This window comes from Pyrus communis, chromosome 17 (assembly GCF_041283825.1).
Source record: "Pyrus communis isolate YQ-2024b chromosome 17, ASM4128382v1, whole genome shotgun sequence".
Classification (NCBI taxonomy): Eukaryota; Viridiplantae; Streptophyta; class Magnoliopsida; order Rosales; family Rosaceae; genus Pyrus; species Pyrus communis.
The window spans coordinates 3822931-3849403 of NC_142581.1; the positions used below are offsets into that span (position 1 = coordinate 3822931).

Here is a 26473-nt window from a genome sequence, read left to right on the forward strand (position 1 = left end):
ACCACCTTTTCTTTAAACTTGCTCTAAATATTCTTAAATTGAAAATTTGATTTAAGTCAATGAATAGTCTTGAATTTTGAAGCAATGCCAAAAGGAAGGACAAGAAAAACAATCCTTACAATTTTATTTGGATACAAATGTGATATTTTAGAACAATCAAATCTATCGAGGAATTTGAACTCATGAAGAAAAAGGCAGAAGCCAACTGATCTAACAGTCTTTTGATATGGGTCCAAAGTAACTAAAAATTGGACCTATTCCAGAAGTTAAAAGTCACTAAAATTTGGACTTGTTTCAAAAGGTGGCCTATAAAATTGGACCTATTTCAAAATTTCTCTAAATTGAAACAAATCTTATAATTAAACAAATACATGTGATATTTTAGAACAATCAAATACATGAGAGGATTTTGAACTTGTGAAAAAAGAGTTGGACGCAAATCTCAACCAACTAACCTAACTCGGAACTGAAACAATTCTCATAATTAAACAGATCCAGATAATCAAAGCCTACAAAAGTAATATAAGGCCATATCCAACCGAAGGGTCAAGAGGGTCAAAAATAACCTGAAAACTATCTCTAACTGAGGGTCAAGCCAAATGGCTCATGGGTCTCACTGGACAAAAAAAGGCCAAAGGGCCAACCGGCCTGGGGCCAGGCCAGAATTTGAAAACCAACGGTAACTAGTTGACGTCAACTAGCTGTTATTTTTTTTATATTTTTTTTACTTTTTTTTTAATTACAAAATTTGTTTTAAAAATTGTAAATTTTTTTCTCTATAACTTCCTAAACCATTAAACATTACATAACATTAAGTAACATGAAACAACATTAAACAATATTAAACAACATTAAATAACATTAAACAACATAAAAATTATATTTGGCTCTATGACCCTCGGTTGGAGATGATTTTTTGTGACAGGACTAAAACGAGTGCTCTAGCCCTTTGACCCTCAGTTGGAGATGATAAGAAATATGATCATGCACTGTTTAATAAAATATTAATTTCTTAGAGAGTCAGAGGGTTCAAACGAGCCATCTGGCCAGCCTTCGGTTGGAGACGGCCTAATGGGCTGTATTTCAGCCTATGGACGAAGCGTATCAGCCGTCCAATCTCCCAATACACCTCTCCCAACTTAAACCATCGGACGGCTCACGTAGTGTTTGTATTCGGTAAGCGAAAGCAGAGCGTAATTGTAGTCCTCCCATTCCTCTGGTCCGCGGCGGCGCGCATTTTCGTCTAAACTCCCATCACCTCTCCTTCTTCTCGCCCTCACTCTCTGCAACTCCAAAATTTGTAAGGTAAATTTTGAAACCCTTTAAATTTATCAACTTTAATACTCTGACGACTTCGAGAGGGAGTTTCTGGTAATTTAATCTGAGTTCTTAGATAACTGTCTAATATTTTGTAGCAGAATTTTGATTTGGGTCCAAAATTCGCATGATTTTTCATATTTTTATGCAAAGAATGAGATTTTGAGTGTTTTTTCACTTTAAATTTGCTACAGAGTTGAAGGGTACCCTTTAGTTTTGAGCTGTAATTTGTAAGGTTTTCGCTTTCGGAAATGGAGGGTACCCTCTAATTTTGTAATGCAAGAGGGCATTGAAATTGAACAGTATATCATCATGGAGGCAGAGCCTTCCGGTGAATGCGGAGGTAAGGTAGTGGACTCGAATGTGACATTGGAAGGCGAAAGCTATGGACATTGTGTCGTAGAGGATGTCGAAGCTCCGGTGGTGTTGGATGATGGCAAAGAGGGTGATGTGGAGATTGACTTGTCACGGTTAGTAGGAGGTGGGATTATAGAGCCCACATTGGGTATGGAGTTTACCTCCGAAGACGATGCTAGGAATTTTTACAATGCGTATGCTAAACAAACGGGGTTTAGCATTCGCGTGAACTCATATTACCGCTCGAAGAAGGATAATTCGATTATATCTAGGGAGTTTTGTTGTTCTAAAGAAGGGTTCCGCCGGGAGAAAAATGCAAAGAGAGATTCGGGCGAGGATGTGAAGAGAAGGCGTGCTAGGGCAATCACTAGGGAAGGTTGCAAGGCTCTGATGACTGTTAGGAAGCGCGAAAATGGGAGATGGTATGTGGTGAAGCTAGAGAAGGACCATAATCATGAGCTGGTCACTCCTGCTATGCGGCATTTTCTTAGGTCGCATAAGCAGGATTTTGATCCTGACAAAAGTTGTAGCAACTCTTTCAGTTCTCCGGGATTGTCTTTGGATGCTTCCGCAGATGTCTTGGCTGATTCTGGCAGTTTTGGAAAGATGGCATTTGCTGTGCAGAGTGATGTCAATTATATTGGAAGAGGCCGGTTGAGCACTTTTGGCATCGATGCCCAAAGTTTGCTTGGGTTTTTTAAGGTTATGCAAGCGAGTGATCCAGCATTTTATTATGCAATACAGGTTGACGAAGAAGAGAGGCTGAGTAGCGTCTTTTGGGTTGACACAAGATCAAGAATCGCTTACAACTGTTTCTCCGATGTTGTAGCCTTTGATACTACTTATCAAGTGAACCGGTACAAAATGCCATTTGCGCCAATCACTGGAGTAAATCATCACAAACATTCAGTTCTGTTCGGTTGTGCATTGCTTGCAGATGAGTCTGAATCTACCTTCATTTGGCTCTTCACAACTTGGCTTGAGGCAATGTCGGGACGGCAGCCAGGTCTAATTATAACCGATTATGACCCAACTATAAGTCGAGCAGTGCAACAAGTTTTTCCTCAATCAATTCATCGATTTTGCAAGTGGCATATCATAAGCAAAATGCCGAAGGAAATGGGAAATGTATATAGTGTAACCCCAAGGACTTTTCAAGTTGAATTTGATAGATGCATTAACAAGAGCGAGACACCTGATGAGTTTGAATCAGCTTGGCAGATGCTTCTTGATAAGTACAGTCTTAGAGAGAGTCATCGGCTTCAATCGCTTTATATTGATCGCAAATTGTGGGTTCCGGTATACATAAGAGACACATTCTTTGCCGGGCTGTATGCTGCCCAGCAGAGTGGGAGTGTGAACTCACTTTTTGATGGCTATGTGAATGCTGGAACTACCTTACAAGATTTTGCAGCGCAATATGAGAAGGCTTTAGATGAGAGATATGAGAAAGAAGCAAAGGCGGAGTTCGAAACTTTTCATACTAAACCGGTTCTAAAAACACCACTTCCTGTGGAAAAGCAAGGAGCAGACATCTACACAAGAAGCATGTTCACCATATTTCAGGATGAAGTTTTTGAATCCCTCGTGTTTGCTGTGAAATTAAGTGCAGAGGACGGAGGAACAAGAACTTATGAGATAGCAAGATTCAACGAAGAACATAAAATTTATTTCGTAGCTTTTAACATAGCTGAACAACTAGCTAGTTGCAGTTGCAAGATGTTTGAATTTGAAGGGATCCTCTGCAGACATGTGCTTGCAGTGTTTAAAGCCACAAATGTCTTTACACTCCCACCGTGTTATATCTTAAAGAGATGGACCCGAAATGCGAAGGAAGAGGCTATGTTGGATGTCCTTCCATGTGTCGAATTACAGGGAAATTCTCAAAAGGGCAGGAACTTGCAATACAATCTTCTGTACCAGGAAGCCATTAAATGTGCAGAGGAAGGGATGGCATCTGACCAAATCTTTAAGGTGGCACTCAACGCATTAAGAGAGGCTAGGGTAAAAATTGTCAGTGCCAAGCAAAACGCCATGAAATCCATGCCTCAAAACTAGAAACTAGGGCTAGGACAAGCTATCAAGGGAGATGACACCGCAATTGCTAGACAGGTAGGCTGATAGTTCCCGTCGACCACCAGAAAGGAGACTCTTCTGAAGAAAATATCTTCAACAAATACATGTCAGGCCAGTGATTAAGGATTCAGATAAAAAAAAATGCAGATGTAAGTTACTTTTGTTGAGATAGTCATTCCTCTGCGTCGAACATCCGCACCTTCTCTTACATGGTTCTCTCTCTTTTGCAGGACAACAAAAACTAAACGTTTGCCAACGCAGCAAGTAGATGGAGGATATGAGACCGACATTCATTCAAGTTCGAGGTTTTTCTTTCTTTTGTCTGTTCGTTGAATATAAATTCATGTTAAAAAAATTCCAAGCATTACGTTTAGAGATGCAGCTTAAGATTTGAAGTACTTGGCTTTCTGGTTTCCATTTTCCTCTTGAAATAAGTTTCATTAATCTGCACTGGGTTTCCGTAACATGAACTTTGCGTTAAGGTGTCTTTGTATCTTTGAAGAGATTTCTATAAATTCAAAAGCCCTAATTCCTTTTAATTGGTAAACGTTTCAAAGAGAGAACAAACAGGGAGCAGTAAAAAGTTGAAAGAAATCAGGTTAAATTCATCATCCAAAATACAGGGAATCTTTAGGTGGAAGGTAACATCTTACAGAATAGCGTTCGGACTCCCCCTCTATCAGCAGCCGAGGGAAAGGATCAAACACCCATCCGACATCTATTTCTTGGTGTTCTACTAATCGACCAAAACCTAACGATTAGAATGACATTTGTGGATGATACGATGGCGAAGACCTAATTTCCACCCCGACAGCCACACACAAACTGTAGGACCCAAAACATAAACTCAGGTTACATTCCTTCATTTCACAAGTTTCACAGGCTTGTTTCTCTTCACCATATCAGCTTTCGACTCCATCTTCACTGGCAAAGGAGCTGAGAATAACAAATACTCATTCCGAGCCTGACCATGGCCTTTGGTTTCATATATATCTTCTCTTCTCGGAATCATTCTGGCTCTAGGGTTTCTTTCTCCATCACTACTAGCCTCTGGTGATCCACCATTCTCCGTGAATGCCTCCTCGTCATCCTCCTCAGTCTCCTGAACAAAGGCTTTAACTTCTTCAACCTCACTGCAAAGGTTCCCTATAAGCTCTCCATGATCATCACTAGAATCACTCCCATCCCCACTCGAAACTGGTTCATCGGAGTTGCTAATGACCCGATACACATTCCCATTTTCCGCAAAGCTCACATTTTTCTTGACCTTAGGTTGAAGCCCATGCCTTTTCACCAATACCCCATTTTTAAATCGAAGTCTAAGGTTTTCTTCATCTTCATCACTGACATGCTGAAACCCTTCAAGCTCCACATCTTCCTCATCATTCTCCGAAACTCTTGCAAACCCACGAATCTTCTCGATCCTATCCCTCAAATTCTCAATCTTCTCCCTCTGATCCCTTCCCAAATCGCCACCGCACTTGGCGGGCAAAACCCGTGATTTGTTAACATTTTGACCAATCCTCACATTCTTCACTGCTTTCAGTGAAAGCCCATGCCTTTTCATAACAACCCCATCAATGAACTCCAAAAAACTTACCAAATCTCTGCTAATCAACCTCTTCCCATCCCTAACAATCGGATCGCCGCTCTGGAAACAAAGTGCACAACCAAAAACCTCTAAAAAAATAACAAAAAAGGCAGTAACTTTATAAAAAAAATAGATAAATTGCAATTTACCCATGAAATTATTTACCTGAATCGAGTCAAGCTTGAGAAGTAAATCGATGGATTTCTGAGAAATGGCGTGAAAATCCAAGTGGGTTTCACTGGAAATCGAGGATTTGAGAGAGGTGAAAGCAGACTTGATGAATGCGAGGTCTTTGAGCTGCCTGAGGGTTTGTGATCTGCGAACGAGGAAAGCACGGAAGTGGGTTTGAATCACCCGGGCGGCGGAGTCTCTGAGAGACCGCGAGTACGGAGAGTGGGAACGGTGGGAGGAGGAGTAGTGGTGGAGGGAGGCTTCGAGGGCTTCGATGCGGGAGAGGAGGGAGAAGATAAGTTGGTCTTGCTGTTCTTGGTGGTGGAAACGATCTTTTGGGTGGTGGGATTTGTGGGCGTGGTGATTGGGGTGGGAAGAGTAGGGATCTGGTGGGTTAGACTGGAGGAACTGAGAAGCGAGGGCTTGGAGAAGTGGGTCCGTAGCTGCTGGTGGTGGTGGACAGGGGTGGTGGGATTGGGTGCAGCAGCAGGTGTTGTAGGAGCTGGTGCAGCAAATGGCGGTGGTGGGGGGTTGGGGTTGGTGGTGGTGAGGGTGAGGGTGAGGGTGGTGGAGGTGGTGGTGGGAGGCCATTTGTGGAAGCCAAGAAGGTGAAGTTTAGGAAGGAAATGATGGGTTTATGGTAGAGGAAATGGGGGTTTGGGTCTTTGAGTAGAATTTGATTCCATTGCCATGGATGCTGTCCAAGTAGCAATAAACTATAAAATTTGATAATTTAAGGATTTGGATGATCCGATAATTAAAGCATGTAACTTTATTACACTTCAGATCAGAAAGTGATGTGACTATCACGTGGCATGGCCCCCAGGCTGATGGTTGTTCTTTTGTTGGTCTTTGTATGGTCACCGGTTTTGGAGTCCATTTGGTTAAGTGGCCCTACATGTCCTTATATTTGAACCCTTTTGGTATGGTTGGGACCCAAGTAAGTGCATTGGGTCAATCAAAGGTCCAAAATTTCAAATTGAAATTGGTTTGAGAAATTCTTTTGGTTAGTTCTGAAGTTCGAATATAAAACTTTTCAATTAAAAGCGAAGAGAACACTAAGTAGCTGATTTAAGAAAATTTAAGCTTATGACATGTATGCTTACATAAAATGACCTTAGTATCATATTGATTTTTGACCTATCATGTGTTTTTTTTTTTTTTTGGTCAAAGACCTATCATGTGTTTACTAACATAAAAAAACTTAAGCATACGAAATTCTTTTCACAAATTTTTAATTTAATACATAAATGATATGTTTACTTACTAGAATTGAGTATGAGAAAAGACTCAAAGAGAAAATCATTACAACCTTGGAGTTTACACATTTTTACAAATTTTATTAGGATTCGAGAAAAAAGATGTGAGTCTTGCCTTAAAATCAATACTCGTATACTCTCAAAGTTGGAAATGTGGGATCAACTAAAAGGACTAGTTGATTTGATTCTTATTTTTCACTTTCTCTATATCCAAGTTCATCGATCTCATACTCTCATTTTTGATAAGGTGATGTTAGACAGATCATTTTCTAACTTTATTTTGTAAACCGTATATTACGCGCGATTGTTGTTTGATTCTTTCTTTAAATCATTAAAGAAAGACTTTCAATCATCAAATGATATGATTTATAAAATATAATTTAAAAACAGAATAAACAAGGAATTGATGAAATCAGCAGTTTTGGTTGCTAGCTTCACCAAAATCTGAACCAATGGTGGTCGTCGCTTGTGACTCATCAAATGGCATGTTTACAAGTGGACGGTGCAAATAAAACGAACCGGAGATATAAACCCGTGCAATTAAGAAATTTTTTATTGTGTCCGAAATACGAGTGGTACACCAATGTTTTTATGTAAGTGGTGAAAAATTTTATTGTTAAGTTATTAACTTTTTAACAAATATATTTCACCATTTGTGTAATAACACATGGTGTACCACCCTATGTGCTGATTACATTGAAAAATCTTTCTGTTCAATCATAGACAGAATATAATATTAAAACTGTCAATTTATTTAAAGTAGTAATTTAGGCTGAAAAATAGCTCCAATCGATGCCGGTTTGATCCGAAATTTGTTGCCATATTTCTTCATATTTATTATTTTATTTATGAAAAATTAATACAGATTGAAGAGAGATCCAGATCCAGTGCAATTGCAGAAACCATGCAAATGTTGCACTCAACTGGCTCTAAATTAGTCAAAAGAGTTGACTCATCATAATCAACAAATAAAGGCATGCCATGTGGATCATGTGGTAACCATATCAAAATTTGTGTTTAAACCTTAAGATTTGACTATAATAATTAGTGGAATTGTATATTTTTTTTTAAAAGACGATATTATCTCTATTAAAGAGGAGGATATGGATTTAGTTTCACAATATGCTAGTAATAATGTGGTACAAATTCATCTTTTACGAGAATCGAGCTTAAAACCTCTCACTTATAAGTTAGAGGAATACTGCTAAACCGTAGTGGTAGTTAGGGTAATTGTATTAAATAATATATTCACATGAAGAGAAATACTAAAATGAATTTATGGACTATCTGTCACCCCACAGTTTAACGTAAATTCCAATGCTAAAAGTGGGGTGGCTTAGAGTCCATGTAGAGTCTCACTTTTATCATTTTTCTTCACATGAATATATTTGACCCTCAAAGAGTTATTACATTAAATACTTATAAGTATTGTAGCTAATCTCTAAACTTTAAAGTCGATTATTGCTAAAATATCAATTTTTTATTCCTTTTCACAATCAACATTCTAATTTAATTTTAGTTGATTTTTAATAAGAAGATTCAAATTTGGATAAAGAAAATAAACTTAACTGAATGACAATAGAACAAAATGATATAACTTTTTCACATGGTCCTACGATATTCAATCCAGATACCCTTATAATAAAATCACATGCATAATACTTCATTTTTGGAAAGAAAGAGTGGATATAGTAACTTAGCTAAGAAGAATGATTTATGTGAAATGCGTTCATCGTCACAGATGTATTAATCCACTAATATACCGTCATGCCTAAGTTTTTCTCACATATTAACGGGTACTTACTACTTCGGTGGAACATTTCATGCAAGATGAAACCACAGGTACGGATGCACCACATCTCCACTGTCATATGAATCGGAAGTGCAAAGTGCATTTAATAAAAGAAACAGAGTGGGGCCCGTGATCATTGGGAAACTCAGAGAGAGAGAGAGAGAGAGAGAGAGAGAGAGGAGAGAGAAAGAGAGAGTGAAGTCTCGTGAAAGGAGATAAGAAGGTAGATCCTCATAATCGCAGTAGTGTCCGCATCACATTCACAAACAAACGAACGAGTCTCGGTGGCTCAGTGACTTAGAAACTCAAACACCGAGAGTGTCGTCTTCTTCTTCTGAGAGAACATTTTATAGCAATGGCAGCTTCCCAATTCTTTGCAACTCGCAGCGGACCAGAGGCAGTGTGGCATTGCAAGTCGCAATCCAAATTGATCGATTTCTGTTCCAGGAAGAACAAATCCAAGCTTTTGTTCACAAGGACCTCGAATCGGAGGCGGTCGTTTTCCTTCTCCGTGAAGAACGTTCTGGACAAGCCTCACGAGCTCAAGGATCCGATCATCGAACAAGGTCCTCCTCCTCATCTTCCTCTCTCTTCTGTGATGCTTTGATTGTTCGTCACTCGATTAGTTTACATAAAAAATGTATTAAAGATCCATGCTTTGTTCATCCGGTGATGATAATTTACTATCCGTGTTTCCAATCAAACTTAAATTTTGTGGAGTTTTTGAACATGGGGTTTGTTAATTAGATGGCTGAGAGCTTGAAAATCATCTGGTTAAGATGGATTTTAGCTATCTTGAATCGATAGATGGCGCGTGTTAGCTGATGGGTTTCGGATCCTTTTTTTATGCTGACATGGTAAATATGTGATTGGTTTGCTGGGAGGGCTTAGGATGATCCCCATCAAATTCTCAATTTTGATATATATATATATATATATATATATTTTGGAGAGATTGTGCCTTTCTTCCTTATGTTTTAATGTAATGATTCGAGATATTGTGTTTTACTCAATTTAGCACTCTCTATTTTTTACTTAGATGCTGCAAGCGCATTCAGCTCATTCACACCAGATGCTGCATCCATCGCTTCAAGCATCAAATACCACGCAGAGTTCACCCCGTTGTTTTCTCCGGAGCAATTTGAGCTTCCAAAGGCCTTCTATGCAACTGCACAAAGTGTTCGTGATGCGCTCATTGTTAACTGGAATGCAACAAATAATTATTATGAAAAATTGAATGCAAAGCAGGCATATTATTTGTCAATGGAATTTTTGCAGGTTTGTCATCAATTCCCTGTATTTGTTTCCCACAAGTGCGGATGTGCATTTCTGTCACCTATAGCCTGCAATATGCCTCGTTTCATAAAGTTCTGTTTTTGTAGGGTAGAGCGCTGTTAAATGCCGTTGGTAATTTAGAGCTAGATGGTGCATATGCTGAGGCTTTAAGCAAACTTGGACACAAATTAGAAAATGTTGCTAACCAGGTGAGGTTCCGACTAGTCTTTACTTTTTCGTTAAAATTTGGTTGCGGACATTCATATCAATTTTGCGTTAGTTATGGCTCTCTTTCTTCTCTCCATGCTTTGCGTTCGTGTGTTGGTGCAACCAACTTATATAGATGATTTGATTATAGGAGCCAGATGCTGCACTTGGAAACGGGGGTCTTGGTCGGCTTGCCTCTTGCTTCTTGGACTCTTTGGCAACTTTAAATTATCCGGCTTGGGGTTATGGACTCAGGTACAAGTATGGCTTATTTAAACAGCGAATTACAAAAGATGGTCAAGAAGAAGTTGCTGAGGATTGGCTTGAGGTATGTATGCTTTCTGTTTTTATATTTCGCTTCAACGACTCACTTTCTTTAAAGGTTTTTGGTGAAATCGTTATGTCTTATTAGTTGCTGAATCTTGCAGATGGGCAATCCATGGGAGATTGTGAGAAATGATGTCTCCTATCCAATAAAATTCTATGGAAAGGTTGTTACTGGATCAGATGGAAAACGACATTGGATTGGGGGAGAAGACATAGATGCTGTTGCCTATGATGTTCCAATACCAGGATACAAAACTAAAACCACGATCAACTTGCGGCTTTGGTCAACGAAAGCTTCATCACAGGATCTTGATTTATATGCTTTTAATTCTGGAGAGCACACGAAGGCATCTGAAGCTTTAGCAAATGCTGAAAAGGTTGTATATTGTGCTCCTTTCCTTTCGGTTTTCTTTATTTTCCAATTTCCCCTTTAACTGCTCCAGAGAAAACAGGCTTGTGTCCGCTCATGATTTCATAAATCTTTCTTGTAATGAATGTGGTTTTCATCAGCCCTCAGTCGCTTTGATCCGAAAATATAGATTTCCAGTTTTATATCTGTTTTTCCAATGATTAACAGATTTGCTACATACTTTATCCTGGAGATGAATCAATGGAGGGCAAGGCACTTCGTTTGAAGCAGCAATATACTTTATGTTCTGCTTCTCTTCAAGATATTGTTGCACGTTTTGAGAGAAGATCTGGAGCAAATGTCAAATGGCAAGAGTTCCCCAAGAAGGTCGCAGTGCAGATGAACGATACTCATCCAACCCTCTGCATCCCTGAACTGATGAGAATTTTGATTGATTTGAAGGGCTTGGACTGGAAGGAGGCGTGGAATATTACTCAAAGGTAACACCTTTTGTTATTATGTAGGAAGACTTGTTAGTGGTACATGCTTAACTGTAGCAATTTCTTTTGCCTTACATCCTGTCACGTGTGTTCTAGAACGGTTGCATATACAAACCATACTGTTCTACCTGAGGCCTTGGAGAAATGGAGTTTGGAACTTGTGGAGAAACTGCTTCCTCGACACGTTCAGATCATAGAGATGATTGATGAGGAGGTAAAGGAGGACTGTGTACTAAATTTAAACAGTTCTTACCTTTGGAGATTTTAAATTTACGGATTTCTTGTGTTTGCAAATTCTGCAGCTCATTCAGACCATAATTTCGGAGTATCACACAGCAGACTATGATTTATTAGATAAGAAACTTAAGGAGATGAGAATATTAGAAAATGTTGACTTGCCTGCCAAATTTGCGGATTTGATTGTTAAACCCAAAAAGAGTTCCATTACTGTTCCCAGTGAAGAAATTGAAGATTCAAAAGAGGAAGATGAGTCTGCTGACGAATCTGCTGATGAAGAAAACGTACCTGTGAAGAAACACGAAGAGGAAAAACAAAAAAAGGTTGTGGTGGAACCACCGAAGTTAGTACGTATGGCGAATCTGTGTGTTGTGGGTGGTCATGCAGTAAATGGTGTTGCTGAAATACACAGTGAGATAGTGAAAGATGAAGTATTTAATTCATTTTATAAGGTAAGCCTTGACGGTTTTTGTAAAGACAAGGCTCTTTCAAGGTTCAAAAATTGCTCTTCTATCGATCTCTAACCTGCAAATTTGGCAGTTGTGGCCTAATAAATTTCAAAACAAAACAAATGGTGTGACACCGAGAAGATGGATCCGCTTCTGTAATCCAGATTTAAGTAACATTATAACGAAGTGGATTGGCACGGAAGACTGGGTCTTAAATACTGAAAAACTGGCTGAATTACGAAAGGTAAAAAGCATAAGAATAAACAATTTGGAGTTTATGTTGACTTTTGTATAAATTTTGCAGTTTCGGTGTTATGGCCAATACTTATCTCAGTTATTTGATTTTGTTATAGTTTGCAGATAATCAGGACCTCCAAACCCAATGGAGGGAAGCAAAAAGGAACAACAAGTTGAAAGTTGTGTCGTTGATCAAAGAAAGAACGGGATATTCTGTCAACCCTGATGCAATGTTCGATATACAGGTATTTTCTATGCATTCAAATCTCCTCCAAATGTGTATTAAATAGATGGAAGCCTGCACAGCCAACTTCGCGCATAGTTGGTTTATTCACTGCACAAATTTCCTTGTGTTTCTCATCATGCCTCAATCAAAGTTTTCTTTTCTTATTCGCATGTTTCTGTTCAGGTGAAGCGCATTCATGAATACAAGCGACAACTGATGAACATTATGGGAATTGTTTACCGCTACAAGAAAATGAAAGAAATGAGTGCTTCGGAAAGGAAATCAAAGTTTGTTCCACGAGTTTGTATGTTTGGAGGAAAAGCATTTGCTACGTATGTGCAAGCCAAGAGAATCGTGAAATTTATCACAGATGTAGGGGCAACAGTGAATTGTGATCCCAGTATTGGTGATCTACTGAAGGTATGGATATCTTTGGTGTTAATAGTGTCCTGGCATTAACAACTTGATAAAAACAAGTGATTTGCAATGCTTTATTGACTTACAGTAAATATAAGTTGGCTCTGTAAAAGAACAAACACACACAATATCTTTACATGCGTGTATTTTCGATTTGCTGTGAGTTCATCTGAATTACCTACCCACTAATTTTTATTATCGATTGTCATATTAGGTTGTCTTCGTCCCTGATTACAATGTCAGTGTTGCTGAACAGTTAATTCCTGCAAGTGAGCTCTCACAGCACATCAGGTAATGCGGTCTTATTCGTTGTATGATTCTTACTTTTGCTGGCCACATGATTTTTTTGTCTGCGAGGGGTAAGTGGAGAAGCATCAGTATTGGTTTTAAAAAATTTCCACTGCTTAAGTTTTAAGCAATAATTGATAGTTTAGTAAGAAAAAGGGGGTTTGGCTGGGTTTGCGAGAATAGCCAATAGTCAAATTCAAGCAGATTAGCTGGGGAAGTTATAGTTTTTGCCGTAGCCAACTTGAAGTACATCGATTACACTTGTAACTTGTAGACCAGAGAGTTCAGAGCGTTGTGTATTAAATTAAAAATCTAGGTGAGCCTTCCTTGTGCTGGATAATATATCATGGGATCTTACTCGTACAAGGCATGGAGCTTGAGCGGGAATGACTTCAATGGAACTGATTGAAGCTAAACATACGCGCAAACCAACTGTTATGTTATTTCGACCTTTTTTCAATTGTTATTTATTTTGTAGTACCGCGGGGATGGAGGCCAGTGGAACCAGCAACATGAAGTTTGCAATGAACGGCTGCATCCTAATCGGGACTCTGGATGGGGCCAATGTTGAAATAAGAGAAGAGGTTGGAGAAGACAACTTTTTCCTATTTGGTGCTGAAGCTCATGAGATTGCTGGGCTGAGAAAAGAACGAGCCTTGGGGAAGGTTTGTCTCAGTAACCAAATTGTTACTTTCATTCCCATGTTATTGTTTAAGAACCGCCTTTGTGATGCAATTTTGATGTCTCTCTTTATGCAGTTCGTTCCAGACCCACGTTTTGAGGAAGTCAAGGAATTCGTCAAAAGCGGTGTTTTTGGGTCAGACAATTATGACGAACTGATTGGATCCCTGGAAGGAAATGAAGGATTTGGCCGTGCAGATTATTTCCTCGTCGGCAAGGACTTCCCCAGTTACATAGAATGCCAAGAGAAGGTTGATGAGGCATATCGAGACCAAAAGGTGAGATAATTCACGGCATACATTCCTCCTTGGTACTGATACATCGCCGGCATACATTTACTCTGCTGAATCTCAACATGTTTTATAGCCCTGAGCACTAATGTTTTTACCTGATGTTTTCGGGTGACAGAGATGGACGAGAATGTCGATCCTGAACACAGCAGGCTCGTACAAGTTTAGCAGTGACAGAACCATTCACGAATATGCTAATGACATATGGAACATCAACCCCGTCGAGTTGCCATAGAAGTTTCTGCTCGTAACCAAACACGGTCTTACCACGTTGTTGTGATGATCCTCGGCTTTTATTGTTCCCTCTCTCTCTCTCCTTCTCATGCAAAGGTAAACTGCTCGGAATAAAAGGGCAGCGTTTGGTTGCTACACTATTACCTTAAATGCTCGGGAAAAAAACGGTTTTTTTAAATAAGCACCACCATCTCGTTTGGTTCAGTAAGAATTAGTTTTTTTTTTTGTAGCACGAAGACAAGTTGTAAGAGGGAAAATGTACTGGAGCAAAACAAATGAGTTAGCTCTCGTTTGGCACACCGTGTAGCACCCTGGATGGTACTAAATAATATGAACCTAGTGTTTGTTGGCATCATGTATAAATTGATCGCCGAATAAAGTTAGCTGCTTGATGGCTTTTAGTACTCTCTACATCCGTTAGTTAGTACGCTAAAAAAGCTCGGTATAATATAGTAATAAATTTAGAAATGTAACTTGATTTATAATGCAATCAAGCACTTAAGCCTAGTGTTTGTTGTCCTCATGTATAAATTAATCGCCGGATAAAGTTAGCCGCTTGATGGCTTTTAGTACTCTCTACACCGGCTAGTTAGTACACTTAGGCCTCGTTTGGCAGCCCGGACTGTATTGACTATTTCTGTCGGATAGGATAAATAGCCACCGGATAGTACTGACTAAATTAGTCGGGTGTTTGGTGCAGTATTGGACTAGCGATCGTATTATTTATACTGTGTTTGATATTATACTAGATAGGAGGCATCAAACTTTAAAAAAAAAAAAATTTTTAAATGAAATCATTTTTTTGTTCCCAGGTCTCTCCGCACCCCCCAAACACCCTCCCTCTCTCTCCCTTCTTCTTCCCCGACGATAGAAGAATCCCAAATAATTGTTCCCCAGCTCTCTCCGCCACACCCCCCAAACTCCCTCCCTTTCTCTCCCATATTCTTCTTCCCCGACTAAATAATCCGGACGTTTTGGTTGGTTTTATTAAGCGGGTGTATACCGTATTATCCTATCCGACCGGTTAAATTAATCCGGTGCTTATTTAGTACGAGTGAACGCCAAACACCCGGGTCCGTATAACTAATCCTATCCGATCATTTATCCGATGTGCCAAACAGGGCCTTAAAGGGCTCGGTATAATATGGTAAAGAATTTAAAAATGTAACTTAACTTATAATGCAAGACCTAGAGTATTCCGATTTGAAATTAAGCCCACCCCTACGATTAGGCTGGGCCGGTCCATGACCTATAAAATATGATTGATCCCCGTTAAATGTGAATTAAATACTACAAACGATTCTAATTGTAACATCCTACATCGTCCAGGAGAGTGGATCTTGTAAGCCTTATATGTATATTCTCATCTCTACCTAGCACGAGGTTTTTTAGAAGCTCACTGGCTTCAGGTTCCATCAAAACTCCGAAGTTAAGCGAGTTTGGGCTGGAGCAATCCCAAAATGGGTGACCCACATTGCCTAGCGGAGTGGATCTTATAAGCCTTATATGTATATTCTCATCTCTACCTAGCACGAGGCCTTTTGGGAACTCTCTGGCTTCGGGTTCCATCGGAACTCCGAAGTTAAGCGAGTTCGGGCAAGAGCATTCTCAGGATGGGTGATCCATTGGGAAGTTCTTGTGTGAGTTCCCAAAAACAAAATTGTGAGGGTGTGGTCAGGACCCAAAGCGAAAAATATTGTGATACGGTGAAGTTGAGCCCGAGATGTGATGGGGGCTGAGCCGGGATGTGTCACTAATACACAAGAAGAGAGATTCAAAGTAAAGTACAAGAAGCGAACATGTTACCCTCATAGTGACCAACTCCCCTAATCCGCACATGCATTTTCATGCCCATTTAGGATGTTTGTCTAGTCTTTTAGAAAAAAATGAAGACTGTCCCTGAGCTGTAAGTGCAATGCAAGACTTAGATCTTGCTTTCTTGCACATTGGTTCTAGTAAATTGCAATGAATTGTGGGCAAGTAGAGAGAGAGAGAGAGAGAGAGAGAGAGAGAGAGAGAGAGAGAGAGAGAGAGAGAGAGAGAGAGCCAAAGTCTCACATCTTAAATTGTTTTTTTTTAGAGAGCATTGCAAGCACATGGTCAGAAGAGTACAAAGATTGAATCAAGTAGTGAACCCATCTACACTCACATGATCTACCATTTTTTGTGTGCATATATATGGCACAAAAGTTTTGCATATTCAATTCTGTTGTGTGCATCTCTGCAAGTGGGTGGGCAACTTCACTCCTCTCATGAACCAAAGGAAAAACACAAAAAACAAAGCCCACCCCAACCAACAAGACTTTTTGCTTTGCGAGAGTCACGGGGCAGGAAGGAGGAGGGGGTCTATCGTACGTAGTCTTACCTCATGTTACTCTTAATTATAGCGAGTACTAAATTCTCACTATCATATAAATACGTACTAAGTTATTTGTGTATCTATAATTTATACGTGTTTGTGCCCTAAAAAATCAGCTTATTTGAAGCGTACTGAAAGCCAAGCTTATAAGTCAAAGATTGGAGTTCTTAATGCCTTAGATCTAGGATGTAACTAGATGTTTGAGTTTGAAATGTACTTTAAGTTGTGCAGTTGGACTGCTTTCTTTTGGGTCAAGGCAAAGGCATCTCTAGTTACTTGCAAAAGAAGATTAATACATAGAGGGAAAGAAGTAAATAATACGTATGTCATGGTTTGTTATGTATTATGTATAATTGTCTTATTAAGATAGTTCTCACATTGAGTGAGACCATATAATCGAGCAGAATCACAATACAAGACGGTCCCGTACTTTGTGAGAGGTGCCCGACGAATGATATGGTCGGGACACCCTACACAAGTTATAAAAATTATTTAACTGTCTCAATCCTCACCAGCGTTTCTCACACTGTGAACTTCATTTTCAATCACCATCCCCACAAAATGGCCAAAACAATGTGGCAGAAAAAGGTCACCAAAATGAGGTGTTCTGTTCAAACTTTGTGGACTTAAAAGCAAAAGAACGGAAAAAAGAAGGTAAAAAAGTAACATTTCTGCTCATCTGTTGCTGTATATTGACAGTTTTTCAAATGTAATACAGTTCTAAAGGACAGAAAATTCATATTTCAGGCAATAAGTTCCAAAAATGTATCAGTCAGCCGCAGTTTTGGAACCATATATGAATATATTTCCACATGGATAGTAAAATCCAGAAATTGGACAAAAAATTCCTGGGTTGCTACCTAAGCTGTAAAGAGAAGCTTTACCACTTGAAACTTCAAAAGCTGCTTTTGATGGAATCACTTCTCAGTTGGGCATCAGATCCATCAACAGCTCCTGCTTATGTTCATTTACAGGCCACCAGGACTTAAAATCAACATGACCATTTTCGATTGGACGGCTAAGATCAAATGCATCGCAGATGTTGGAAATCTGCTGCTTCAGCACTCTGGACTCTTCTGCACCTGTCTCATGGTCTTTGCCGAAATGAACTCTCTTGTGGCCACCCAAAGCTTGGCCTGTTGCAAACACCTTCAAGCAGATGGAGCACTTGTGACCCTTATTCTCAATAACTCTTTCCATCTCCTCTTCTGCTGCTGAACTATCACTGCATTCAGTCTTGGCAAGCTTGCAACTGTACTCCATCTTCGAAAACTTGTTAGTCGGAATTCCATCTTCATAATCCTCAATATTTACCACAGAAGTGTTGTTGGTTGATTTGTGAATTCTTTGGTGGCCTCCAAGTGCCTGATACGTGCCGAAAACCTTGTTGCAAAGCCTGCACTTGTGCTCTCTTTTCTTCTGGGAATCAGCAAAGACTTCAGATTCAGTAGCATATAACTTGGGTTTATTATTCAAACCTGACTTCATTGATCTGAATGCAGCTACATCCGATTCTACTTCCTCGATAATATCCACGTTCATTTCCATTTCAGTATCACACAACCCAAATACAGATTCCTCATCCAGTCTCGGCCTCTTATATCCTACACCCCTGAAGAACCTACCTTCCATTTCGACATTCTTTTCCTCATCATTCGCAAACCCAGAATTATTTTCGCTAAATTCAAATACTTTCTTCTCAACAGAGACATTCTTACAATCAGAAATGCAATCAACCAATTTCACAGTATCATCACAAACAGATACACCACCCTTATTTCCCATGATCCAATTCTTTAAGCCTGGTGATTGAACCTCTAAAGACAAGGAATTATTATCCGAAGTCTCAGTAACCGAACTAATTCGACCCCAATTGCTTCCACAACCAGATATGATCATCAAACAAATTGCCCCCTCTACTACTTCTTCCCCAAATTCAGCGACATACTTAGATTCATTAACACTGAAACTAGAAAAAGAACAACTTGAATTAGTAATCTTGTACCTCAATCTTTTCGATCTTTTCCTCCGAATCAGCCCCATTGTCTCACTGCTGTACTGACAGCAATCCACAGAAAGCTTCTTGCTTGAAGAAACAGTCTCCAATCCATCAGTTCCCCTAATACTTTTCGAGTGGCATCTGCTATGAGTAGCTAAAGCTCTCAACGTTTTGAACCCTTTACCACAAACTTCGCAGGACTGCGTCTCCTTCCTCTCCCTCCCTGAGTGATGCCTCATGTGCCCGAACATCGCTCTCATCGAATCAAACCCTTTGCCACAAACCCTGCACCTGCAGACGATCTCTTTTTCTTCCCCGGCAGAAGCTTCGAACTTCGAGTGCCCTGAAAATTTCCAGGACTTTTTCGGGTTCACTCGTAATCCATAACCAGCGTGATCATCGTCTTCAACCTCAGAATATGCTCTGCACGTTTCGATATTTTTCTCAGTTTTAGCCGATTTCTTTGCTCCATGGCACCTCATGTGACCTCCCAAAACTCTGCCGCTCAAGAAGCTCTTTTTGCAGTGCTTGCACACATGCTCCATCGTCCTAACCAGAAAAGCAAACGAACCCAGATCCCAAAACCAAGAAGGACTCCAATTTTCCGAGAAAGTTTGAATCTTTCCACCGCATTCCAGAAAAACAAAAACCAGAAAAAAGCTCAAGGAACAGAGGATGCGGAAAACCCAGATCAGAGATGAAGCTTTCTTGCTTCTTTCAAAAGTGCTTGGAGAAGAAGCACTTCTTCTGGGTTTTGTAGAATTTGTGGGCAAGAACAAGATCTGGGTCCCTAATCAAAACCTCTCTCTCTTGGGGAAGAAAGGATTCAGATTTCAGGGTTTTGGTTTGAGCAGTAAGGTCTCTCTCTCTCTCTCTTGGGTGGTGCTTGAAGAAATGTAAATGTGGAAGCCAAAAGGCAAGCAATATCTCTGTAACTGCAGCACTGACTGAGAGTACTGCCTTGCCAGTAGCTGGCAAGACTAGACACAACGAAAAAGAATGAAATTTTTAATGTTGGGAGCTTTCTGGCACCAATCCCTCTCTCTCTCTCTCTCTCTCTCTCTCTCTCTCTCTAGACTTTCTCTCTCTGAATGTTTAATGTTCGGAGCTTATGCCTCATTTGGAAAGAGAGAAAAAGAAACGAGATCCTTGCATGAAAGCAAAGCTATACACCACGAGACACCGACTTTTGTCCCACTTGCTCGTATATTTCAAGCTACCAATTTTGCTATTGCTACCACTATGCTCTACTCTGGCATGGACCTATCACCGGAAGTTGGAGAAATTCTTATGTCAACTTGCCGGATCACAGTACCCGTCCGCCGTAGACACAATCTTGTATCGAGGTCAGATAGATAACATCGTTCTAACTCAAATTCAGGAAGTTTGATGGATATGAATTTTCTTATTCATTACGAAAAATCAATTTTTCTCTTAATAGAATATTACAATTATTGATAAATGCTTTCCTAACAAAATATATTCATAAATAGAAAGGATTTTCATACTTTTCTTTTCTTCATCTATCTCATATTCTATGTCGAGTCTTAAGATTGAACAAATATTATGATAGTCAAAATACAAAAAAAAATACGTTTAAAGATAAAACGACTGTGTGAAAGTTACACCGTGATTTAAAAATTTACTGTAACATTTTGCAAAAAGTGGGTGACCAAATAAAGAGGGTAAAATGCCCAAAAGAACCCTTCATTTGTGCTGTTGCTTGGGGCGCAAGGTTCAAGAAGTGGGTGATCCTACTTTCAGTGAGTTGTACATTTTCTCTAGTATGGTAAAAAACACTCGAGTGCGCAGTAAATTTAACACGTGTAGGTAGCTGGATGGTTAATTTTTATTAACTTTTAAGGAAGTACATTAGCATGCATAAAGTTAATCATTTGGTCACGTCAACAAGATTTTGACATTTAACCAAACTCTTGACCCTCAATTCTTTGTGCATGCCATACACTTTGGACACTACATTTCAAATCCTTGATCTGCTTTTTTCAGTGTCCATAGAAAGAGAGTACCGTAGCTTCTAAGTTGTGTCATTGAGAGTTGTTGTGTTGTAATATTTTGTGAGTATAATATAAGTAATTTGTTTACTTATTTTGTCTTTTCAACACTTGTGTTAGAGTTGTGTACTTTAATTTTTCTCAACAATTGTCTGGGAAGACGATAACGTTGGAGGTAGAGAGTTGTGATACCATTGATAATGTGAAAGCAAAGATCCAAGACAAGGAGCGCATTCCTCCGGATCAGCAGAGACTCATCTTTGCCGGTAAGCAATTGGAGGATGGAAGGACTCTTGCAACATTCTCGCGTGCTTCTTTTCCTTTCTTTGGTATATAGATTGAATAAATAAAAGAAAAATCAAACGAACAAAAATAAAGAGATAAAGGCTTTCTCTATTCTTAATGTAAAAATATTAATGTACTAAAAAAATAAAAATATAAATAAAAAGATTGAAACAAAAATAAAAAGTGTGAGAAAACTTTATCTTTTACATAACTATTTTTAATACAAAAGGTGCTAAAAGCATCTCCAAAGAAGTTTAGCAAAAATTTTTATAAGTGTTCTTAACTAACCCATTTAGCACTTTAAAACATAAATATCTTAACTTTGTTTTGTAGAACCCACCAGTAACCAGTTTCCCCAACATTTAGCTCATTATCGCTTACTGTTTGTTAAAAAAAAATCTATAGATGATTTGGAGGCTAATTTAGTATAAAAAAATGCTAAGGAGACTATTATTTATAAACTACATGATGTGATGATGATTAAATTCGATTTTTAATAATTTAATGAAAAAATACAATAATCAATCATCACATCGTGAATCTGCAAAATATAATTTAAAAAAGATAATCCCCGTAACATACTCCTTTAATATGAAACCTTAACTATTTAATAAACGTGGGGATTTTGGGATTGCTGTAGATTCTGAGAAAGCTTACTGGAGAAGTTTTGACAAGTATTTACTTCATGTAAAGTTTATTAAATACAAATAATTTGACCCAAAAAAATATTAAAAACAAATAATAATATTTCAGAGGATTGGGAGAGATGAGAGTATCAAATAACAGAGAACACTGGGAAAACGAACACAAAACATAAAACGAATTAACCTCATCACAGATGAATACAACACTTCCAAAATGATACCAGTGTAGAATTCTTCGTAACGAACTTTTGATTCGATTGCTTCGACTGAAAACCGTTTCATTTATGTTACCGTTCTCACGGGACTCATCCTGACAAGGGAAGGCAGGATTTTCGTCTCAAGGAAGAACATGGGTAACGAAATTCTACTCTGTTCACTGAAGGAAGGAGTTTTCCGGCCACGGTTATCCCTTTGACTGGCTCGCGGAGGACATCCATCATGTACTAGAAACCTACATCTGTAGCTGCCTTCTTCCAAGAAGTGAAAAAAAACCGAAAGAATACTACTTTCACTTTTGAAGGGCTAACCATTTATTGCCAACTCGAAAATCCTTCTTCAGGGTTCTCGAAATCATGAACAGAAGGCTCTACGGAGTTCATACAGCCCAAAGCTGGCTTGAATGAAACAACAGTACAAGGAGTTAGCAACCGTACTGTAGTTCATCGCCGACCTTTACCATCTTATTATCTAACTGTGCTGATGCAGGTCAATCAAGATACTTTGTGTAATTAAATAGACAAGGAGTTGTTCTACGCTGCAGTCTCTTGCATCATTCTCCCCCTTAAGTTGACAACATAATTCAACTTCCTTGCTGATGCTCATATGATGTGCAAGAATCATCTTCAATATCATAATCCTCTCTGTTACTGCTAGGAGTTTTATCCAGAACCAGAGTTTCAGCAGCACCACAATCACCAAGGGGATTCTCAGCATGAGATTCTGGGCCATCATCTATATCGCCTGCATCCTCGTCCGTAATTCCAGCACAACCAACGACATCGGCATTATCATTACAACCATCTACATCATCAGCATCCTCAATTTGTTCATTAAAACTGTCAAAATGTTCTACCTGATTATAGGCAGGAGCATCTAGATTTACAGGAGATTCCACCAATGCGTCCTCGTCATCATCGACCACTCCAAGTTCACATTTTTGCCACTCATCATCATCGCTATCAATGTTTAGAGGGTCAAACCTATTCTGCTCAGCACGCTGACGGAGCATGAAAACATTGAAATAATAGCTGACAAGGTCTTTATGCGGTCGCAAAGGAAAAGCCACTGAAAGATGGTGCCAGAAGTTCTTACCCAATGATGCAGGGTTAGAACGGATGGCATCGTGGAAGGCAAGTTCTTCATCTTTAGTCCATTTATCTGCAACCGCCTCTCCCATTTCATAAAATCCCAACTCTTCAAATAGGCGCTCTCCAAGGTCTTCCCTTAATTTCTCTCTTGCTTCCAGGACATGCTGTCTCACACATCTAACAGAACCTGCATCAGCACACATACAGTGGTTTCTAGCTCCCATATCTTCACATAAATAGTTTTCAGATGCTTCAAGATCAGGCATAGAAATGATACAGGTACCCATCAGCTTCACCTCATCAACACCAAGGCCCTGGCCGGAAGCATATGAAAGTTCATGCTGAGGATCCAATTTCTCCAGATGATCTGAAGTGTGTGAACCCTCATGGCCCCATTCTGGAACATGAGCTTGATGCTGAGGTCCGATAGAAACTAGCTTTTGAGGAGGATAATCAACAGGAGATAAGCAGATATCATTCGAATGAAGTAAAGCCCTCAGATGGTTTGCAGGTGCAAAAAATTCTGGGAATAATGACAGATGCCCTGCTGCCTCAGGTCTTACATGAGCTTCAAACAAACTGTTGTTGGCCAACCAAAATCGAGAGAAGCTTCCAGAAGCACCATTTCCAAGTTCTCTATAGGTCTCATTTGAGATTTCAGTTCCCAAGTCACTTGCAAACCCTCCTTCATCTGGACATGTACTAAAACTCCCGTCACCTTCACCATCTTCATATAGTAATTACATCAGCTATAGGATCAAACTAAATATCTACAGAAAATACTCAGCTAATAAAAACCATGCATTAGACCTTGTAAACATTATATCAACTCACAATAGATAGCACTAACTTGCATCAGAGTATAAAAAACTGATGGCATTATTTCATTTCGAAGGTCAGGTTGTGTTAATGGTCCAGATTAAACTCTAAATTGCAATTCCAGATCCATGGAGCATGTTATACATCTACGTCTTCTAAAGTTTCCGCCAACCATTATATGCACAACTTGGAAATCGAATAATTAGTGACTAATTGACCATCCCACTATTTGGTACCTGAAATTTGAAATTTCTGGGGGGCGCTACTAAAAGGAAAAGTATCCACAATTGGAGCAGGCTCATTAGCGTATTCCAATTGTCTTGGGTGCTTCCAAGCAACCTCATAAGAATCCTCACCATCAAAAGGCCGTTTGTTTATCATTTTCTCCTGCAAAGTGAAGTCACATTTGAAGTGAAGCATTGAATATGCAACCCAGCATTTTTCCTAATCTAAAACTCCCACCCAAAGCAGAAAGCAGCAAATAAAGATTTCAGAAACGAACAAAATAACAATCTACATGAAACTAAGCCTTCTGAATGACTTGACTTAATCAACAGTGTTTGTGCTTTCTCAATAAATATGGACGCCGAATTTGAAACAAAAACCGCATCAGGTACGACAAACTATGGGCATAACACATTGAATACCACCTACTTCCCAACAAGCATCCATCTAGCTCCAGTAAAAAATTCTGTAAAGTTGAAGCTACTTACATCGACCAATTAGACAGTTGCTTAGTATTCAATTCTTTCATTTTTCCTTTCGATAAGTGATAGTGACACATATTCCTTAAAAAAGAACATACGATGTTAACTTCAAAAAATCTACCTTTGCATCATCTTTTGCAAAAAACCATGTTTACACATAATTTGATACCAATTTCTGTACTGCAATATATGCAGGGGCACTAAAAGCAAACAAATATAGTCCACCAGCCAAACAATTATCTAAAATGCACAGTAATTTATTTATTTAAATTTTTTTTTTTAAATGATTAATACTACTGAGCTTAGCTAAAGGAACTGATCCTTACCTGAAAATATGGAGTTCCAGCAACTGACAAAAGCACCAAATAATCAGCTTCTCAAACGTCAAAACCCCAAAATTACTATAATTTTAATTTTAAATACTAACTTACGAGCAATTGAAAAAACAGAAACATGCAGTAAGCTGTTTATCGCCAATTTATACAGACAAAAACAATATAAAATTGGAAACTTCAAAAACCTAAAAATTTCTCAAATTTTCAGATAAATCCGGAAACTTTTGAACGACCCATAAAAATTGGGACGGCGAAAAACTATCAGGCGAACAATTTTTCGCAGATCAGGAAAAAACCCTTTTTCGGATCGAAAACTTTTCTGGAAAATTCAAAACCCTAAACCTAGAATCGGATTGGAGGCACGGCGAGGAATGAAATTGCGATCAACAGGTAGGCAAAAGATCGAATCGAACGATTGGAATATCGAATCGAAGATCGGAGATAGAAATTTGATCGAATCGGAATGATAGAGATTGGGGATCGGGTGAAATTTTGGCGCTGGCGGGTTTTATAGCCATTTGTGGGTTTTTTCGGTGGCCCGAGGATGGAAACTTTCTTGATGCGAAATTACTGAAAGAGGTAAGGATCTTAGTTAAAATTACGGCGGATGAGCACCAAAAAGATTCTGTCAGGTAATCGTCAGCATAAGAATCTTCGCAGCGACTAGCATTTAGACACGTCCCTGTCCAGAGAACGGTTTCATTTTGTTTACAAAATATTCAAAACGGTATGGCGTGTTCCCACATTTTTAATTGAAATCAACGTTTAATTAGGGGTAGGCATAACCACTCAGTACCACGGTCTGGGGGATTTTTCTTTACTTGGAAGTAAGAGATCTTATATTCAAATCTTGTGTATGACAAATTCGATACCAGATTAGGGGAAAGAGATCTTCTTTAGATATCTTCCACCAAAGCCGGCTGATCAAGTGATCTGGATCCTTGAAATTTGATCCAACGACTAAAAATAGAGGGCCCTTTTAAAAGCTATAATAACTTTAGTCGTTAGATCAAATTTTAAAGGCTCGAATCACATGACCGCGGGCTTTGATGGAAGAGATCCGAAGATGATCTCTTTCCTAGATTAGGTTGCCCATTGTGTGGCCTAACCGAACCCTTCCTTCTCTAGTGTCAAAATATAGACGTACTAAAAATAAATAAAAAAGAATTAGGGGTAGGCATAAAGAGATTTTTTGTGTGCTGAAAATATGACAACATGTATTTTCTACAAAGTTGAAGCAAGATTCTAAAATCATTGACTTTATTTTCGAGGCCAACACAACAATTTGCTTGCATTGTGCATACTTGGTTAAAATCCTTACTCGGTTCGCATAATCTACCAAAATATTGTGTACCCAAAAACCTTATTTTCAATCCAATCAGGCAACGAAGGGATCAAATCTAATCTTGTTAAATACATATTGGTCATGTGCCCATGGATATGCAATTATGGAAAAGTATCAAAACTTGTAAAATCGAACAGTCCAATAGTTCAATTTTATGTAGGAAAATCCACCGTTCGGATAAATATTCTTAACACTGTAAGAATCATGTGCATATTGTTGTTGAAGGTCCTAGAATGTTTATTGTTCACTTTTCAGATCTTCACAGTGAAAAGATGCATCAATTTCAATTAATTCATCCTTAAGAATTATTAGTTGCAAAATACTACAAACATCAACTTGGTATTTGGATTACATTGTTATATTCATATCATTTTTACGTGT

At 38.9% G+C, this 26473-nt stretch overlaps 5 protein-coding genes across 9 annotated transcripts; 2 read left to right on the top strand and 3 right to left on the bottom strand.

Moving 5' to 3' along the window:
• The first annotated feature begins 1166 nt into the window (after positions 1-1166).
• LOC137708750 (protein FAR1-RELATED SEQUENCE 5) lies at positions 1167-3865 on the top strand. Its single transcript, XM_068447902.2, is given in 3 exon segments — positions 1167-1305; positions 1512-3708; positions 3711-3865. Coding segments are annotated over 2 exon segments (2172 nt in total). The 5' UTR covers positions 1167-1305; positions 1512-1593; the 3' UTR covers positions 3768-3865.
• Positions 3866-4327: 462 nt separating this feature from the next.
• LOC137708751 (BAG family molecular chaperone regulator 8, chloroplastic) lies at positions 4328-6259 on the bottom strand. Its single transcript, XM_068447903.2, has 2 exons — positions 5507-6259; positions 4328-5401 (listed from the first exon to the last, which is right to left on the bottom strand). The coding sequence occupies exons 1-2, from the start codon at positions 6101-6103 to the stop codon at positions 4613-4615; spliced, it is 1386 nt and encodes a 461-aa protein (XP_068304004.2). The 5' UTR covers positions 6104-6259; the 3' UTR covers positions 4328-4612.
• Positions 6260-8584: 2325 nt separating this feature from the next.
• Positions 8585-14684, top strand: LOC137707493 (alpha-1,4 glucan phosphorylase L isozyme, chloroplastic/amyloplastic). Of its 2 annotated transcripts, XR_015958742.1 has the most exons (16): positions 8585-9129; positions 9603-9841; positions 9946-10047; positions 10197-10373; positions 10474-10749; positions 10950-11221; positions 11318-11435; positions 11524-11910; positions 11999-12151; positions 12261-12389; positions 12554-12790; positions 13002-13078; positions 13554-13740; positions 13834-14034; positions 14165-14376; positions 14511-14684. XR_015958742.1 is itself a non-coding variant. In XM_068446369.2 (15 exons), the coding sequence occupies exons 1-15, from the start codon at positions 8919-8921 to the stop codon at positions 14279-14281; spliced, it is 2883 nt and encodes a 960-aa protein (XP_068302470.2). In that variant the 5' UTR covers positions 8585-8918; the 3' UTR covers positions 14282-14684. The 2 variants fall into 2 exon arrangements, 1 of the variants encoding a protein (XP_068302470.2); XM_068446369.2 differs by having other exon boundaries at positions 14165-14684.
• Positions 14685-17294: 2610 nt separating this feature from the next.
• Positions 17295-19736, bottom strand: LOC137709245 (uncharacterized). The gene has a single exon (XM_068448341.2). The coding sequence runs from the start codon at positions 19181-19183 to the stop codon at positions 17564-17566; it is 1620 nt and encodes a 539-aa protein (XP_068304442.2). The 5' UTR covers positions 19184-19736; the 3' UTR covers positions 17295-17563.
• Positions 19737-21661: 1925 nt separating this feature from the next.
• Positions 21662-25363, bottom strand: LOC137707974 (uncharacterized). 4 transcript variants are annotated; one of them, XM_068446931.2, is made up of 3 exons: positions 24739-25363; positions 23942-24092; positions 21662-23613 (listed from the first exon to the last, which is right to left on the bottom strand). In XM_068446931.2, the coding sequence occupies exons 2-3, from the start codon at positions 24084-24086 to the stop codon at positions 22379-22381; spliced, it is 1380 nt and encodes a 459-aa protein (XP_068303032.2). In that variant the 5' UTR covers positions 24087-24092; positions 24739-25363; the 3' UTR covers positions 21662-22378. The 4 variants fall into 4 exon arrangements, with proteins under 4 accessions (XP_068303032.2, XP_088545740.1, XP_068303031.2 ...); XM_088689614.1 differs by having other exon boundaries at positions 21662-23577; positions 24739-25310; XM_068446930.2 differs by lacking the exon at positions 24739-25363 and having other exon boundaries at positions 21662-23577; positions 23942-24272.
• Between the last annotated feature and the right edge of the window lie 1110 nt (positions 25364-26473).